Source organism: Haemaphysalis longicornis, unplaced genomic scaffold (assembly GCF_048455015.1).
Source record: "Haemaphysalis longicornis isolate Haplotype H1 unplaced genomic scaffold, Haemaphysalis longicornis Haplotype H1 scaffold_18, whole genome shotgun sequence".
Lineage (NCBI taxonomy): Eukaryota > Metazoa > Arthropoda > Arachnida > Ixodida > Ixodidae > Haemaphysalis > Haemaphysalis longicornis.
The window spans coordinates 5,416,093-5,433,056 of NW_027526282.1; the positions used below are offsets into that span (position 1 = coordinate 5,416,093).

The 16,964-nt window shown below is 50.7% G+C and overlaps 1 protein-coding gene across 2 annotated transcripts in view; it reads right to left on the reverse strand.

The window, feature by feature from the left end:
• LOC144166590 (uncharacterized) overlaps positions 1 to 16,964 on the reverse strand; it is a 127,095-nt gene that overhangs the window by 101,319 nt on the left and 8,812 nt on the right. For both annotated transcript variants that reach the window (XM_077696096.1, XM_077696097.1), the window contains exon 2: positions 2,351 to 2,374. In XM_077696096.1, coding sequence (XP_077552222.1) covers positions 2,351 to 2,374 — 24 coding nt within the window. The remainder of the gene's footprint in view (positions 1 to 2,350; positions 2,375 to 16,964) is intronic.

Sequence of the window (16,964 nt, forward strand, 5' to 3'; positions counted from 1 at the left end):
CGACTCTCTGGCCGCGACGGGAGGTACGTGGCGCTCTTCCCACTGCGCTGTAAACCGTGACGCGAGCCTGGCTACGAACGCGCCGTATGTCCTTCACTCATTCAAATGGTGCGCGCCGTCCAGAAGACTGAAAACAACTTGTCGAGTCTTTATATGAAGTGTGGGCGAATGTTTCACGGTTTTACCGATAAACATTTTAGCTTCGCCCCTCTCATCATCATTCACTTCGTGGAGAAGTATATAGCATTTTTTGGTGTGTTTTTTATTGTAAGGAATATTTTTACGTAGGTTAAGCATGACAACTTTAAGCAAACTGCTCTGCGTCCGTGTGAAAATTATTTATTTTTGAAGTATACATAATTTTAGAACACAAGCAGACTTACGTTATGTGTAGGGAATCCTTACCACAGTGAACAACAATCTACCCATCGCAACTTTAAATAAACCAAATTGTTTATCCGCTTAGATCTAACTTTACACCTTAATAAACAAGCCTGACACCAAAAACTACAAAGGCTCATTCATGCCCATATTCCACTAATTTTGTATGAAGTTCTATATTCTTTTCTGTATTTATATGATTCCCCGTTATGTTATATATGCGTTAACCTTTCTTTACTCCTACGCTCGAATACTGTGGCTAGTTCTGCTATATAGTAGCATTTCGCGCGTACATCTTCAAAGAACTTGCGTTTGCCCTAGTTTCCACATATTGCTTCCGCAAATAAATGGACGTTAACCGCACAGGGCGCCCGACGCACCTATCCTCATCCTCACCCTTCGCTCTCCGTTTCCGACGCCCGCATCTGGAGAAGACTTCAAACTCACACATACCAGGACCACGTCGCCCTCCACCGCATCTCCCCCACCTGCCATGCAGGCACCTGCTCACGCTGCGACACTCCTAACACGACCCCGTACCCTTTACGGATGTGCCCACTGAACCCCCAACCACCCGATCCCCCTTCCCTAGAGCGATAGACGAACGCGTTGCGCAGTTGCCAGCTCGAGGACCAGGAAGATTTGTTCTCTCGGCCGAAGGCTACGGGGACCCTGCGCGGCCTACCTCAATAGCATGGACACCCTCCGCTCCTAACTCATTTTCTGTCCTTCCCTCTTTTGTTTTCTGAATAAACGTTTGTAGCGCCCAAGAGGCAGTGTTTTGTGTGTGCGTCTCGAAGGGCTCCCGGTGGAGGTTCGTGGGGGTGGTTTTCCCGTCCGACATGAAGAGTTTCCGCAGCGAGACACATTTGCCCGGTTCCTTTCACGTCCATGCTGACGAACGTCATGGTTTGTACGTTATGCGTAACCTGGTGGGGCTTCAGATGCGCAAGAAAAAAATGGCACGTTTGAAATGCCGCAGAAAGGCTCCAGCCACGCAAGAAAAAGATGGCGCGTTCTAAATTCCGAACAAAGGCTGCAGGCGTGCAAGAAAAAAATTAAACGTTCGAAATGACGCAAAACAGCTCCAGCATACGAAATTAAAGTAAGCGCAGAAAGAACAGAACACCCGCTGGAGCAGTTTAAGGCAGGAGGCGCGCGAGCCGTGCAAAGGCGAGAAATTTGAAATGCATTGTTTGGCAGCATTGAGCGGATAAGGAAGCTGAAGCCCATTATGGCAAATCACTGCTTTCCACTTCCGAGAGCTTTCACAATGAGTAGAACGGCTTTAAGTTGTTTTCCGTAGCCTACAGAATAGTCTTTCACAGAGATCAGCCTTGCGTTTTTCAAGAAAATAATTACACACGCTGCATTTTTGTCAGGTAACAGCTCTTGTTCTCTATTTCAAACACCGTAGGCAACGTAATAATTAGGATTAATATGTATTTAGTTCAGGACGAGGAGTTGTAGTCTATTGGGGCACTCTAAATGTACTTGAAAGCAACTTCACGCTTAAGGCAATCTTGACGAGTGAGGAACTCATGTACTCCCAGAAACAGCGATTTTTTATAAGTAGTAACGTGCCACGAAAATGTTATATAGAACAACTGAAGTTAGTTGGTTTGAAATAGCGATTTGCCTTCATAAACGGGTGTATAATCGTGCAAATCAAGTCAGTCGGGTACAGCGTCGTGCCTTGAACCCCTCCCGTCACTTTTTACGCGAACCGTATATGACTAGGATTTCATATACCTTTCAAAAACTTTGCATCGTCGTTAGGATGTCTCAGAGGAAAAGAATGACTAATAAGTGGCTATGCACAACGTCATCAATTGCAAAAAACATACATACTGAAACTATACCAGGATAAAACGTCGCTTGATATTGTTTTTTTTTAAATATGACTTCTTCGAACACATGCGGGCACATGGAAATGAACTAGGGCTCTGGAGAAAACAAAATTACTTACATCGACGCCGAACTCCGTATGCACCTGGAATTTAAAAAGGAAGGGCAAATTCGAGAAGTCAATAAAAGAAACCGTTACATTTTTTTGTATTTCATTTAACTTTAAGTGGAGATCATCGTGAAGTATACAATTTCTTTGCCAAGCAACTAGCCATTGATACATCGAAGTGGTATTCAGGATAAAGGCAAAAGCAGGTGTTTTCCCACCAGCAGGTGTAAGACTTTGTCGACAAGCAATGGAGGAGGAATTGATTACAAAAAGCACAACACGGAATGATACCAGGACTTAGCCAAACAGAAACAGTACAGTGCACTTAAGAAACTATTTGGGGACACCAAGAGCATTACTAAAATAAACAGCACTATTTGATTTGTGCATGCAGCGGCCAAGTCGTTCATAACATGAGGGCGCCGAGGCTGCAAATTCAGCAATCAGCTTGGACTAAACAAAACTCAAAGCTATCATAAACTTCTTATCCCTAAAACATTCCGTAGCAAGGAAACAATAGTGAGCATCCGAGCACACACCAAATGGTTTTTTTATCCAGTATACCGAACTGCCGCGCGCCAGCGCGAACATTTGAATAGGTTACAGTGTTTTAATGGAAGCCTTGCCGTACATGCGCACATCTTGGCTTGAACTACCATCAGAGGCAGTGAATGTTCAAGTGTTTATGACATTGCAATAATATTTTAGGTAAAGGTGTCGGAAAGTTTGCAGGCGGGAGGGTGTTTGTTAATAGTATACGTGTTTGCGATTGTTTGTTTTATAGAGGCTAAAGCGAAAGCCTTACTCTGGAACCCACACAGTGAATTTTATTTTGGGCCACCAAATGAAAACACTGGAGTATCCTTAAACGCTCTTCCGATATCTATGGACAAGCACAACACTAACTAATAATTTTGTTAAAAACTGACATGGTAATTAACGCTACTTGTCAAGATGGTCCAAATGACTAAATTTATTTATTGTGGCGCTTAACGCGCCGAAGCAAGGAAGGCGATGAGGCGCGCTATAGTGGAGGGCTCCGGATTAATTTTGACCACCCGGGGATCTTTAACGTATGCGGAAATCTCGTACACACGGGCGTTTTAGATGAGGAGCAGCTTATGGTCGCGCCTGTTCGTTCCGCCGTTGTGCGTCCGCCGTCGTGCGGCCGTTGTTCGGCGTCCACACCCACACTGCGCATGCGCATCCTCCTCCACCTCCTCTCCTCTCTTTGTCGCATCTCCTCTCCTCTCCGGCATTCCTCCTCTCCTCACCGAAGCTCCTCTCCGCTCCGGGATTGCTCAAGGAATGGCAACACCTGCGGTTCCGCGTGCGATAATTCCAAGCAGCTTAGGGTTAGAGGCCCTACGGTAGCCGCTGCGTACTCTGCTGGGGGCGCCACTGTAGCTCCCCGGTATCAATGACGCGCGCGCGCTCTCCGCTCTCCTCATTTTCCTGCCGCAACGCCATGATCGAACTCAAATCTAAAGGGAACTTGAGTCGACCCCATGGCTGCTTCCCATACTACTCAGGGTTCTTGTTCTGCTTTTTGCTTCCATTTGAAAAGCGGCCAAAGAACTAAATCCTGTTATATGAGGAGAAGCAATTTCATATTTTACATCTCAGGATATCTTATATGGTTCGTGAATGCTGATATGCATTGATCATATTGTCATGAAGACAGAGACGACGCAGTTGTCTTCAAGGAAAACAAGTTTATTGAAGCGAAATTGTGCTCCCCTAACAACTCAAAGAATACAGAGGCGGCGAAGCGGCAGTCCACAAAGTGGCGCGTGCAGGCGAGCTCCGGCGATTCGAATCCTGCGACGTCTGCTCTGCAGGCTTTTGTCTTTCGGCGCAAGTGTTTCTGGAACCGTCGATTCACATCCAGAACATTGTAGATCACAGAAGATTATTCTGGGCTAGCCACGTTAGGGCGAAACAGTCTGCTTATCTGAATGTGATAAGCCCGTGCGGCATAAAAATATAGAATGGAAGCCGCGCTTAGCTTGGAACCCAGATAACACAGCCGGGCTTGGCCCGGCAGTAAAAACAAACAATAAATAAACAATACATCGTTCGTGGCATTACCCCCCCTCTAAGAGTGCATTGACCCGATGCTAAAATAAAAGACAGTCCAAAAAAACAAACAAAAGTCTGTCATCTTGCATAGTAAGGTTTCAAGCGAACCACGTGGACGACTTCAGGCAGCGTGCGTCGTCGTGATGTTCCGGAATCGCCATCGGGGGTCACCTCGTAGGTCAGTTGGCCGACACGTCGTAGATAGGGTCCGAAATACCGTCGCAGAAGCTTCTCACTGAGTCCGCGTTGTCGGATGGGAGTCCAAACCCAAACACGGTCCCCTGGGTGGTACTCGACGTCTCGGCGTCGGAGGTAGTAGCACTCAGCATCCACCAGCTGCTGGTCCGTTGTACGAACTCGAGCGACCTGGCGGGCCTCCTCCGCGCGCTGAAGGTATCCTTAGACGTCCGGGTTGAGGTCGTCGTCTTCTACATGCGGAAGGATGGCGTCAAGCATCGTAGTCGGCAGTCTTCCGTAGACAAGCTCGAACGGCGTCATTTGCGTAGTTTCCTGTGTAGCCGTGTTGTAGGCAAACGTGACATACGGGAGCACTACGTCCCAAGTCTTATGTTCAGCGGCGACGTTACATTGACGGCATATCTGCGATCGTCTTGTTCAGACGTTCCGTTAGTCCATTCGTTTGGGGGTGGTACGCCGTCGTTCTGCGGTGGTCCGTGTTGCTGTAGCGTAAGATTCCTTGCATAAGCTCCGCAGTGAAGGCCGTTCCGCGGTCCGTGATTAGGACTTCCGGGGCTCCATGTCGCAGCACAACTTGGTTCATGAAGAACTTCGCGACTTCTTGTGCAGTCCACCTCAGAAGAGCGGTAGTCTCTGCGTAGCGCGTCATGTAGTCTGTCGCTGTGACAATCCACTTGTTCTCTGATCGTGACGTAGGGGAACGGACCTAGAAGGTCCATTCCGATCAGTTGAAATGGCCTCGACGGGACGGCGATTGGTTGCAGTAATCCGGCGGGTCTTGTCGTCGGCGTTTTTCGTCGCTGGCAGTCACGGCAACTGCGAACGTAGTGGGTGACGTCGGATGTAAGTCTGGGCCAGAAGTACTTCGCCTTGATTTTTGCAATAGTGCGAGCTGTTCCGAGATGTCCGGAAGATGGGTCGTCGTGGCACGCTTCCAAAATTTCGTCATGAAGGTCTGCGGGGATGACAAGTAGATAATTCGTTCTCGTTCCGGGGCTCAAATTCTTCTTCACGAGGACGGAGTTATTGAGGGTGAAGGCTGGTAAGTTCCTCTTGAACGCCCTAGGCGCGGCGGCGTTGCGTCCTTCGAGGTAGTCGATCATGACGCGCAGGTCGGGGTCGGCACGCTGCTTGGCGGCTAGGTCGCTCTCTGTCACGACTCCGAAGAACGCGCTGTCTTCATCGGTGTCTCGTGGTGGTGGGTCGACGGGGGCGCGGGACAGGCAGTCGGCGTCGGAGTGTTTCCTGCCGGATTTGTAGACTATTGTAACGTCGAACTCTTGCAGGCGCAAGCTCCACCGCCCAAGACGCCCAGAGGAGTCCTTCAAATTGGCGAGCCAACACAGCGCATGGTGGTCTGTCACAACCTTGAACGGTCTGCCATACACATATGGGCGAAATTTTGAAATGGCCCATATGATAGCCAGGCACTCTTTTTCGTAGGCAGAGTAGTTTCTTTCTTCCTTGTACAGACCACGGCTGGCATAGGCGATTACTTTCTCGCAGCCGCTTTGCTTTTGCACGAGGACGGCACCCAAGCCTATATCACTGGCGTCCGTATGCATTTCCGTTTCGGCATTTTCGTCGAAATGCGCGAGCAGAGGCGGGCTTTGCAGGCGCTGTTGAAGCTCGCAGAATGCTTTTTCTTGGGCGTTTTCCCAGGCGAAAGGGGTGCTATCTTTTGTCAGGCGCGTGAGTGGCTCCGCAATGCGTGCGAAGCTTGCGACGAAGCGCCGGTAGTATGCGCATAGCCCGAGAAATCTTCGCACGCCCTTCTTGTCTTTCGGTCTTGGGAAGTTCGCTATGGCTGATGTTTTCGCCGGGTCAGGCAGGACTCCCGCGGCGTTGACGACGTGTCCCAAAAACTTGAGTTCCCCGTAAGCGAAGCGGCACATTTCGGGCTTCAGCGTTAACCCCGACGAGCAAATAGCCTCGAGTACAGACTCCAACCTTGCAAGGTGTTCATCGAAAGTCCGGGCGATTACCACAACGTCGTCAAAGTATACGAGGCAGGTGTGCCACTTCAGGCCAGCCAGCACAGTGTCCATGACCCTTTGAAACGTGGCTGGTGCCGTGCACAGCCCAAGCGGCATCACCTTGAACTCGTATAGACCGTCCGGGGTAATAAATGCAGTCTTCTCTCGGTCTCTCTCATCCACTTCAATTTGCCAGTAGCCGGTCTTCAGATCCATCGATGAGAAGTACTTCGCGTGGCAGAGGTGGTCGAGGGCGTCGTCGATTCGTGGCAGTGGGTACACGTCCTTTTTGGTGATTTTGTTCAGTCTCCGGTAGTCAACGCAGAATCTTAAAGTGCCGTCTTTTTTCTTCACAAGTACGACCGGCGCAGCCCACGGACATTTAGATGACTGTATTATGTCGTCGCTGAGCATGTCGTCTACTTGAGTCCGGATGGCTTCGCGCTCGTGTAAAGACACGCGGTACGATGGCTGTCGGGTAGGTCGGGCTCCATATTCGGTTATTATCCGGTGCTTCGCCAGAGGTGTTTGACGTAACTTTGAGTTCAACGAAAAACACTCGCTGTAGCGATGAAGCAAAGCCAATAACTGGTTCCTTTCTTCTTGCGGTACCGCCGGATTCACGTCGAAAGGATGCTGGAGCTTGAAGGTATCTTCGGGTGCGCGTTCAAAGTCGGCAACACCGATCACGTCACTTTCCTGTTGCGTTTCCTCGAGGAACGCAATTGCAGCGCCCTTGTTTAAATGCTGGTACTCCTCAGTGAAATTGGTGACCAAAGCATGGGACCGGCGTTGCTTAAACCCCACCATGCCTCTTGCGACAGACACACAGAGGCCAAGAAGCAACCTTTGGTCACTCTCCACGATAGCGTCGACGTCAGGAGCAGCACCTTCACAGTAGACGGTGATCATCAAGCTTGCGCGGGGTGGCAGGGTGACATGATCATTGGCGATCCTTACAGCTGCAGGGTGTTCGGGGTTCGGTTGCGGCGTCATGGAGGAAAAAGTTATAGACTTCGTCTGCAGGTCGATTATTGCGCCGTTGTCCGTCAAAAAGTCCATTCCGAGAATCACGTTACGGGAGCAGTGAGGCAAGACAACGAACGCGGCAGGGTACGTCGTGCCGTCTATGGTGACGCAGGATGTGCACGTTCCACTCGGCGTCACGAGGTGGCCTCCTGCTGTGCGTATGTGCGGACCGTCCCATCTGGTCATAACTTTCTTCAGCTTAGACGCCAATGGTCCGCTCATTACTGAGTAGTCGGCTCCCGTGTCTACAAGGGCAACTACATCAAAGCCGTCGATGGCCAATTCTACGTCGGACGCCGCCTTCCTCGAGTTCCGGGTGCGTCGGGGCGTCGCATCTCGGCTTTTGCGTGTTGACGGTCGGGTACTGCGCGTCGTCGTCGTTGTCTTCTCAGGGGCAGGCTCGGATATGTCGGGTACGCGTCGCGCCTTGTGGCCGTGTTCGGGAGTGACGTCAGGGTTAGGTTGGGTAGTCGGGATGAGGGCATGTCGCGAGGCACAGTCTTCGGCGAATCGTTGCGTCGTTGGAGGGTTTTCGTTTTTCCGCCGTTGTGCAACTTCACCTCCAGAAGTTGCTGCCTTTAGTTTCCCCCGCGTCGGCTGGGGGACCTTCCACGTGCGAAGTCAGCACTGCTACGGCGGTCCGGCGACTGGTACGGGTAGGGCGACGGCTAACGTTTGAAACGGGCTGGTCCACGGCTGGTGTTGGAAAGGTATTCTTCAATCTCAGATGGGCGCTGGCCGGGTCGGGGGCGTGGTGCGTCGACGGAGAAACCACGAAGTCCGAATCTCTTGTATGGGCAGCGACGGTAGATGTGGTCGGCCTCTCCGCAGTGGTAACACAGCGGGCGATTATCGGGCGTTCTCCACACCTCGGTCTTCCTTGGGGTGTAGTTTCGGGTTACAGCGGGTCGGGCGGGCGACATTGGGCGGCGGTACGGCGGGGCCTCTTCACGACGTGTTGGAACAGGGCGGGGTCGACGAACAGCCGCGGAGTAGGTCATAGCCTCTGGCTCGCGTGGTGCTTCGGATGGCATAGAAGTTCCCAAAGCCTGGAGTACTTCTTCCCGGATCACGTCAGTCAGGGAAGCGACGTGAGGTTGTGGCGTCGTCGTCGGGAAAAGTTTCTGCAGCTCCTCCCTCACCACTGCACGGATGGTGTCTCGTAGTGAGTCGGAGTTAATAGCGCCGGCACCAATTGTCTGCGAAACCAGCGCATTGATTGGGCGGTCGTACTGCCTTGTTCGGATTTCGAGCGTCTTCTCCATTGCGGCGGCCTCAGACGCGAATTCGGACACGGTCTTAGGGGGGTTCCGAACAAGGCACGCGAAGAGCTCTTGCTTCACACCTCGCATAAGAAACCGTAGTTTCTTTTCCTCAGTCATTTCTGGGTCCACACGGCGAAAAAGTCGCTTTATCTCCTAGACGAAGATCATGACCCTTTCGTTGGGGTGCTGCGTTCGAGTTTCCAGCAATAGTGCCGCGCGTTCTTTTCTGACCACGGTAGTAAAGGTCTTCAGGAACTCGCTTTTGAAGCGAGCCCAGTTGGTCAAGGAGCTCTCGTGGTTCTCGAACCAAGTGCGAGCTGAATCTTCCAAGTAAAAGAAAACATGCCGGAACGTTTCTGCGCCGTCCCACCTGTTGAAGATCCGGACGCGCTCCAGTTTCTCCAGCCATTCTTCTGGATCTTCTGCGGGGGCTCCTCGGAAGGATGGCGGTTCCCGTGGCTGCTGCAGGACGATTGGTGATGTTGCTTCTCACACCATGGTGGTGGTTGCAGCGGTCGTTCTTTTGGGTACGTCTGACAGGAGTCCAAACTCTGGTGGGAGGCCTTGCAGTCGGGGGCTGGCTCTTGTTGGACTGGCTTGGCGGCTTCCAGAGGTTGTAGAGCTCATGAAGGGTGCGTACGCAGCACCTCCACCAGATGTCACGAAGCCAGAGACGACGCAGTTGTCTTCAAGGAAAACAAGTTTATTGGAGCGAACTTGTGCTCCCCTAACAACTCAAAGAATACAGAGGCGGCGAAGCGGCAGTCAACAAAGTGACGCGTGCAGGCGAGCTCCGGCGATCCGAATCCTGCGACGTCTGCTCTGCAGGCTTTTATCTTTCGGCGCAAGTGTTTCTGGAACCATCGATTCACATCTAGAACATTGTAGATCACAGAAGATTATTCTGGGCTAGCGACGTTAGGGCGAAACAGTCTGCTTATCTGAATGTGATAAGCCCGTGCCGCATAAAAATGCAGAATGGAAGCCGCGCTTAGCTTGGAACGCAGATAACACAGCCGGGCTTGGCCCGGCAGTAAAAACAAATAAAAAATAAACAATACATGGTTCGTGGCAATATGTAGTTGTGACGTTCGGACATTGATTCGGGCAGCCGATGGCCTACACCGAAACATGGAAGCGTCGACGCGCGGCCGACCCCGCGCTCGAGCAATGACTGCCTTGGGAAACATCCCCATGCTGCTTTCTTCGCGCCCGGTGGAGGAGCCAGGGAGCGAGCGTCGAGACAGCGTCGCATACGAGCATACGTTCATACGAGCTAGCGTCGTCTATGCGCCCGGAGCGCGCTACGACCGGCCAGCCGCCAGCTCTTCCCGCACACCCCTCGATCCCTTTCTCGCCACACGACGTCGTTGGAAACGCCGTAGCAAACATCCCAAAGCTCCCCCGGATCCCGGCCGAAAACGAGACGACAATTGTCATCGTACCCACCTACGCAGACCAGCGAGGCCACAGCGGCACTTTGAGTTCGCCTCCGTGGCCCTGCAGTGTGAGTGGGCATCACCGTGCCCCGGAACGAGAATCGCGACCTTCCGGGCCAACAGAGCAAGCGCACTCCATGCACCCAGGACAGAGCGAGAGGCCCCGTCTCCGAGGTCCACCGCCAGCCGCCTTCCTGACCAGCTCCTACGAGCCACATCATCCCCCAAGGAGAGCGCGTCGGCACCAGCCCAACTTCATTGCTAATTAAAGTGTTTCTACAGCCAAACCTGTGTTGCCTTTTTTCCTCCCAAGTGCGTGTGGACCCACCTAGTTGGTAGCATGAAGTTATCCCCTCATCGGCGGCGTCACAGTGGTGGCAGCGGTGGGATCCACTTAATTGAAATCACGAAGTGCAGTGCGGGAGATTTCACCCTCACGCCAGAGGGGAAACCAGGCATCACGGCAACCGACGCCCAAACGAGCGTGTTAGGGGCAAGAGTCACGGCGCTGGGGGGAATGGCCCTTCTTTCACAGGACATGGCAAAGGGGACGGCGTACAGGATTTTCTGCATGTGTTGGTACAGGTAGGCGTCTTAGGTGATTGGACGGACGTACAACGTGTGTTGGTTGCGCGCTGCAGGATGGTTGGAGCAGCGTACGACTTTTACTGGCACGACGAAGCATTCGCTGCCGCAACAAAATTCTCTGACTTTCAAGCACTGACGACCGAGAAATTCCACACAGAGCCTGAATGCGTAGTTTCGAAAATTTTTGTCTGCCAGGCAAGGTGCGTTGGGGGACGGGCTATCACTGCTGAACCGGCTCCACACACTGGACAACGTTATCGTGGCTAACCATGAGGGTTCGGAGTGCTCCTCTAGGAGAAAAGCTCGCAATAGGCTATTGAACCAGCAGCTACACCCACGTTTTTTAAAGGGTTACGCGACCCTGTGCCAACATTTACTTTATCGCGCCACCCAGAGACCTTTCACACAGCCTTCGAAGCGGCCGTGAGGGACGAAAGGAACGAGCGGGCTGCGAACAGCAGTCAGACAGCGATTCGGAGTATTGGGGAGACCGAGAAGGCAACAGTGGAACTACACTCGTGGCTAGAAAATTTAGAACGTCTTTTGTAAGTTATAATCGAGCTACAGAACAGCTAAACTCCGACCGTCGAGATAGCGGGAGGTGTGCGTTGCGTATGGTGCGGGAGACGTTTGGCTTTTTGTTTAGCGTGCGGTAGCGTGGCTGATCGGTCAGTGTTAAGGCGTCAAAATCATTGCGGCTCCGTGGTCGCTGTCGCCGTGGTTGCTTTGGAAGTGAAATTATTTTGGTGGGGAAGCGGGCGTAGTTCGTCTCGTCTGCTCGGTCCAACATTCCTTGGCGTCGCAAGCGTGACTTCATCGTTGGGGCACTAGATGCATTCGTAGATCGGGTTCATTCGTTGCTGCTCTTGCCGTCTCCGTATCGTCGCTCAAGCTCTCGTACTTTGCCCGTTGTTTCGAGAAGGTTAAATCGGTATCTCTCCCGCTCAAGCAGGCTCGAAACCCCGAGCGCTGGGTCTTTTTTTGCTTGTGGCAAGGCTCATTTCTGCAGTTGTGGCATCCGCTTGCCAAGTCCGGGAAGCGAAGTGGGAGCGGAGGATATTTCGAATAGCGGTTTCCTCTGTGTGTGCTGCCTTGATCACGTTCCGTGCGCTGTGCATTTCGTTCGCCATGTTCAGCTCCGCCGGTCCAATTTGGATGTCGTTCACCACCTCTGGTGCGTTTCGTGTGCTGTGCGCCTCATTTGTCCTGGGAAACTCCCCTAACCGTGCTGTTCTGTCGTTCGACACATATGGTGCGTTTCGTGCGCCGTGCGTCTCGCTCGTCGTGGCCATATCCACCAATCCGGATGCGATGTCGTTGGTTGCGCGGACCGGGCCCGGACAGCACGTCCGGATAATGTGCGTGCTGGCTCCATTCGTTCCGCGCTCTGAGCGATTCTTTCGTGTACTTCTGGACCGGAATAGCGGGCGCCAGGAACTTCGTGCCTTCTGGCTCGTTCGGGCTGCGTACGTTGCGCGTCTCTTTTCGTGCTCGTTGCTGGAATGACATGCGCGGGTGCGATTAAGCTCGTCGTTTCGGTACGTGGGTGTCAGAGCAGCGTGTGTTCGTGATCTCGCCAGACATGCCCTGAGCTTCGTTTGCGTTTCGTAATCGTGGCGATTACCTGGGAGAGGTCCGGTAATCCGGCTGTTATAGTTTTCCATGCGTCGTCTCGTTCGTGTGCGTGCCGTCGTGCATGCTGCCTGTGTGAGGATCTCGTGCAGTTCAGGCACCGGGGTCTTTATGACACTGAAGTGTAAACAAAGCGTTACCTTGCCTGTAGCCGCCAAGCGCGGGGGGTAAAAACACAAAAATATAATTCGCGTCAAGGCAATAAACCCGCCTCTTCACAAAATTGGCTCCAGTCAACGCTGTGGGGGTGGTTGGAAAGCAAATCTTTAAACGACACCCACAACAATTGCCGATGCAACGTCACTTGAATCAACACACGCGGCTCTACAAAGAGCGAAACCAGACATTCTGCCAGACGTTACCTGGAATTCACGGGGGAAGCGTCCGAACTCAGCAGCAGCGGTGCCCACGGCTGGGCTAGAGCGGCGGACGCCGCCGCAGTAGCCCGGCCGTGAGTCGATAGAAAGAAAACGGAGAGGAGCGTGTTTCGAGGGGTGAGAGAGCGGAACATAGTCATCCTGATGTGCTAGCTTGGGGCTACACCACCGCGACACAAGCGCAAGCACCAGAACAATTTGGCATGTGAGCTTTGTGATTCCCATGTATAGCGATTTAAACTAGTCAGCTTAGTGCGTTTAAGAATTGTGTGAAAACTGGGAGAACTTTTATAATCGCTATTTATCAGAACCAGTTGCCCTTTCGCTTTTGTAACATCTGTTAAAACACAACCGAATTGGTATCCCCCAATTTAGAAAACGTATTCTCATTCCTTATAAGAAGTGCGCAAAGGTAGTGTTTCTCTAGTGGCGAAATGTATGTATGTGGTCTCTACATTTTGGTTTCCCGCCCTGCAAACCACTTCGTTACATATCTTTGCAGTACGACCCCTTCATTCTGTAGGAGGGCTTGTGTTCGGGCTAGTTGGTATTCCATAACGTTCATCTTAAGTGCAGGAAAAAACAGGGACACACTAGACAAGGACAAGCGCTTGTCCTTGCCTACAGTGTCCCTATTTTTTTTCTGCACTTAAGATGAACGTCATTCTGTAGAGTCCGGGTTACCCAGAAGGTGCTGTGGAACACGTTAATCAAGCCGTGCGAAGAAAGTGCGCAATAGACGCGAACCACGCCAAAACAGGCCAAAAACAACTGTCGATAAAGCAGAAGACCAAGCCGTCCCTCCAACGCGGCCGCCGGTGCGAGCAGGCAGCTACTTGCAGGGAACGCTGCACTGGGAACGCTAAACACTGCGACAGGGCAATAGCGCCCTGTCGCAGTGCCATCTACACTGTGCTCTGAAAACCACCCTCCCCCTTTTATATCCGCATTCGGAGTTTCTTGTTCCGCACGCCACGAAGGAATCGCTGGCTGGAGGTAAAAGCTTTGCTTTGAAACCTTCATCTCATGCAAGTAACCAACAGCAAAAGAAATAGAAGAGAGCCGTTTCATTTCCTGGTTTGCGATGCACGTGTGGAGCCCCGCTGCTTGGTGCGTAGCCTTACAGACTGTGGACTCTTCATAGGAGCATGTCGAAAATACTTTAGACAAGCCTACGCATTTTGAATACTTATCGAGGAGCTCTGAGCATTGAACCTCGACAATAAGCTATAAAAGACAAGTTACACATGATCTTCTGACCGATGCTCTTAAGGAATTTATCTCTCTCTTCACATGTTGCAAGCTTGTGTGGGATAGAGCTTCAAATTATTCACAGGGTCAAAGGCTGGCAAAATACTCACAGGAAATACGCTTTTTCATGCAGTAAGGCAGCAAAACGGGCCATTTCTAGCGCAGGCGCTGCTGCCCCTCACAAGTGGAGTGTAGCAGACGGCAGCGGCGTGAGTACCAAAGCTGACGTCAATAGCCAGGGGTCGCCACTCAAACATCTCACCGCCAACAGGGGCCGCGCAACTGTACGGGTGGCGCCACCACTTGGCGCTCTCCTCGTTACTGGAATGGGCCGGCGCATTGAACTAGGCAGCCTTGCATTGTTCTTGTTGGGTTTGCTTCGGTACTTTTACTGTTAACTTGGTGCTGTCAGCGGATATGTGCGGTGAAACGAAGTCTAGGCAGATTTGTTGAGTTCTTAGATACACTAACTACTACGTACACTCATCAGATGCTTCTGAGGTTTGGTATGGATCTATCGGCGCTTTCTCCGGCGTGGTACGCCTGGCTCCACCATCTGAATGCGACTAAAATAATTAGTGTTAGTATGCATTTATACTTGTTTAAATTATTTTCACTGTTTTCAATGACTACGGTTTCCGCACCAGCCTTAATGGTGGGGTACCTCGATACGTGGGCTTCGAAGGAAAAGGCACTTAGGTACGAGTTCTATTACCGTGTGGCCGTGGAAACGTCGCGGACTTTTACAATATATTTCTGTAACCATGACCCTTGTTTCTGTAAGTAACGGCATGGGAGCCTGAGAGCTGAAGCGGAACAACCGCGTTTATGGCGGTCATATTATGGGCTATCAATGTAATTCAACGACCCAGCAGCTCATGCTTGAAATTCTTCTCCCGTTCCTTCCCATTTTCACACTACATGTGTGGTATAAAGGCTGGTGCCGACCGATGGCTAAGGCGTTAAAATTGTTGCAGAGTTTTAACGTCAGCCTGTGTTTTTAATGGGTAATCATTCTTTACCGAGTACTACAACGCAAACCGTGTGTTAGCTTGCTAATACATTTGTCGTTATAACAGTAAATGTAAATAATTAATGGAAAAAACAAAAATAGAACCAAGCGGAACAAAAGCCACCCAATCTTAATAGTGACAGCCAAATCTGACAAATCTTGCAACTATCGTTCGTTGCAGGAAGCGCACGAAAATCAAAATACATTGAACATAATTGGTAAGTAACAGTTATACGTAATCGTGTGCTTTCATGCGTGTCTAAAAACAAAAAAAGAGAACTGATGGTTTGGAGAAATCAACGTGAATTCCGATCCCGCGCTCTCACGTTATTAACGGTCCGGATTTATATATTTAAGGCCTCTGAGAAAACGCGAGGTTGGTGAAGTCGAAAAACGGAATAACAATTTGTACGCAGTAAAATGCAATTCTGAAAATGTCTGCGTATCTTTCATGCTATGGGATTGGTTTGGTCCTACAGTTCCTGTTTATTCAAGCGTAGGTAGCAGCTTGGTATAAAACGCGACCGCAGTTTAAGTTGTGGAACTAAGGGAAGGTGTTTGGTACCCTCCTGTCTCTCGTCGTCCAGGCAATCAGTAGTTACATTAACAAAACACATTATCCAACTAGCAAGCAACCAAGTCTTCTTAGAGGCATAAAGCAATGATTTTCTGCGTCAAGCAATATCTTTCTACTATCAGCGCTATTTATTGTAGAAACGATTCCCGATGTCTGCTGTAAACGTATTTCTGTGAACTTAATCGTGTTTTTACCGCTAGTAATATGCAGCGTCCTCCCTCAGCATACCTGGAACGCCTACCCACGGGGCTATAGAGGAGCTTTTAGCTGCAATATATTCCTAGATGCGCCAAACAGCACGCAGGCGACAATAGTGGAGGAAACATTTGCCCGAAGGAAACGACTTGCACTTCTAGCTTGACTTCCAGCTTGTCGCATTGAATGTCGCCTGGAACTTCCACTTACTGCAGGTCACAATAATTTACTTAACCTACGACTTACTGCAGAAGAACTGGCAGTGAATGATCTCATGACGCCATGTCAGAAGTACAGACACGCGGGCGCAGGAATTTATAAGTAAAGCGAGAACAAAACAACAAACGGGAACAAAGAATCGTGAGCCTTATTCCGGAAAGCGGGGTGACCTGCAACAGCAGACGACAGACGATATGACACCAGATGATTGGTATTGGGAACGATGAACCGCAGGAATTGTTTGTTGTTATTCGTATGAGCTCTTATGTAACTATTTGTGGCCATCATAAACTATTGACGAAAGTGATCTTCTGATCGTCTGCTACCTTATAGTTGACTCCTTCCTATCATAAATCGCTACCTCGCATATCGCTTTGCATATCCCCGGTGGCGCCATTGTTTCAAGTTCACCTCGGTCGTGCAAATTGGCCTGGCGTTTTGCCATTAGCGAAAACTGTTTTTATTTATTTCCTGAATAAACAGGCACCTGCCGTCGTTGTTGCCGGTGTCAAAGAAAATACACCACAAAATGCAACCTTCGTGTGAAATTCCCACCCGAACAGATATGCTGTTCTCCCAGGTGAAAAACATTTGGACTTTTATTTACCTATGTAACACACGGTACGTACCATAACCGTCCTTTTAAATAAATTGGCATGTGGTAATGCAACACTGTAAACCAAAAAGTAAGCTAATATATTTGCCACTCTAAATGTTCACTTACTAGCTGGCACAGCCCGCAGTAAAGTTTCCACCGTCCGTGTCCCAGAAAGTTCACGTGCTATT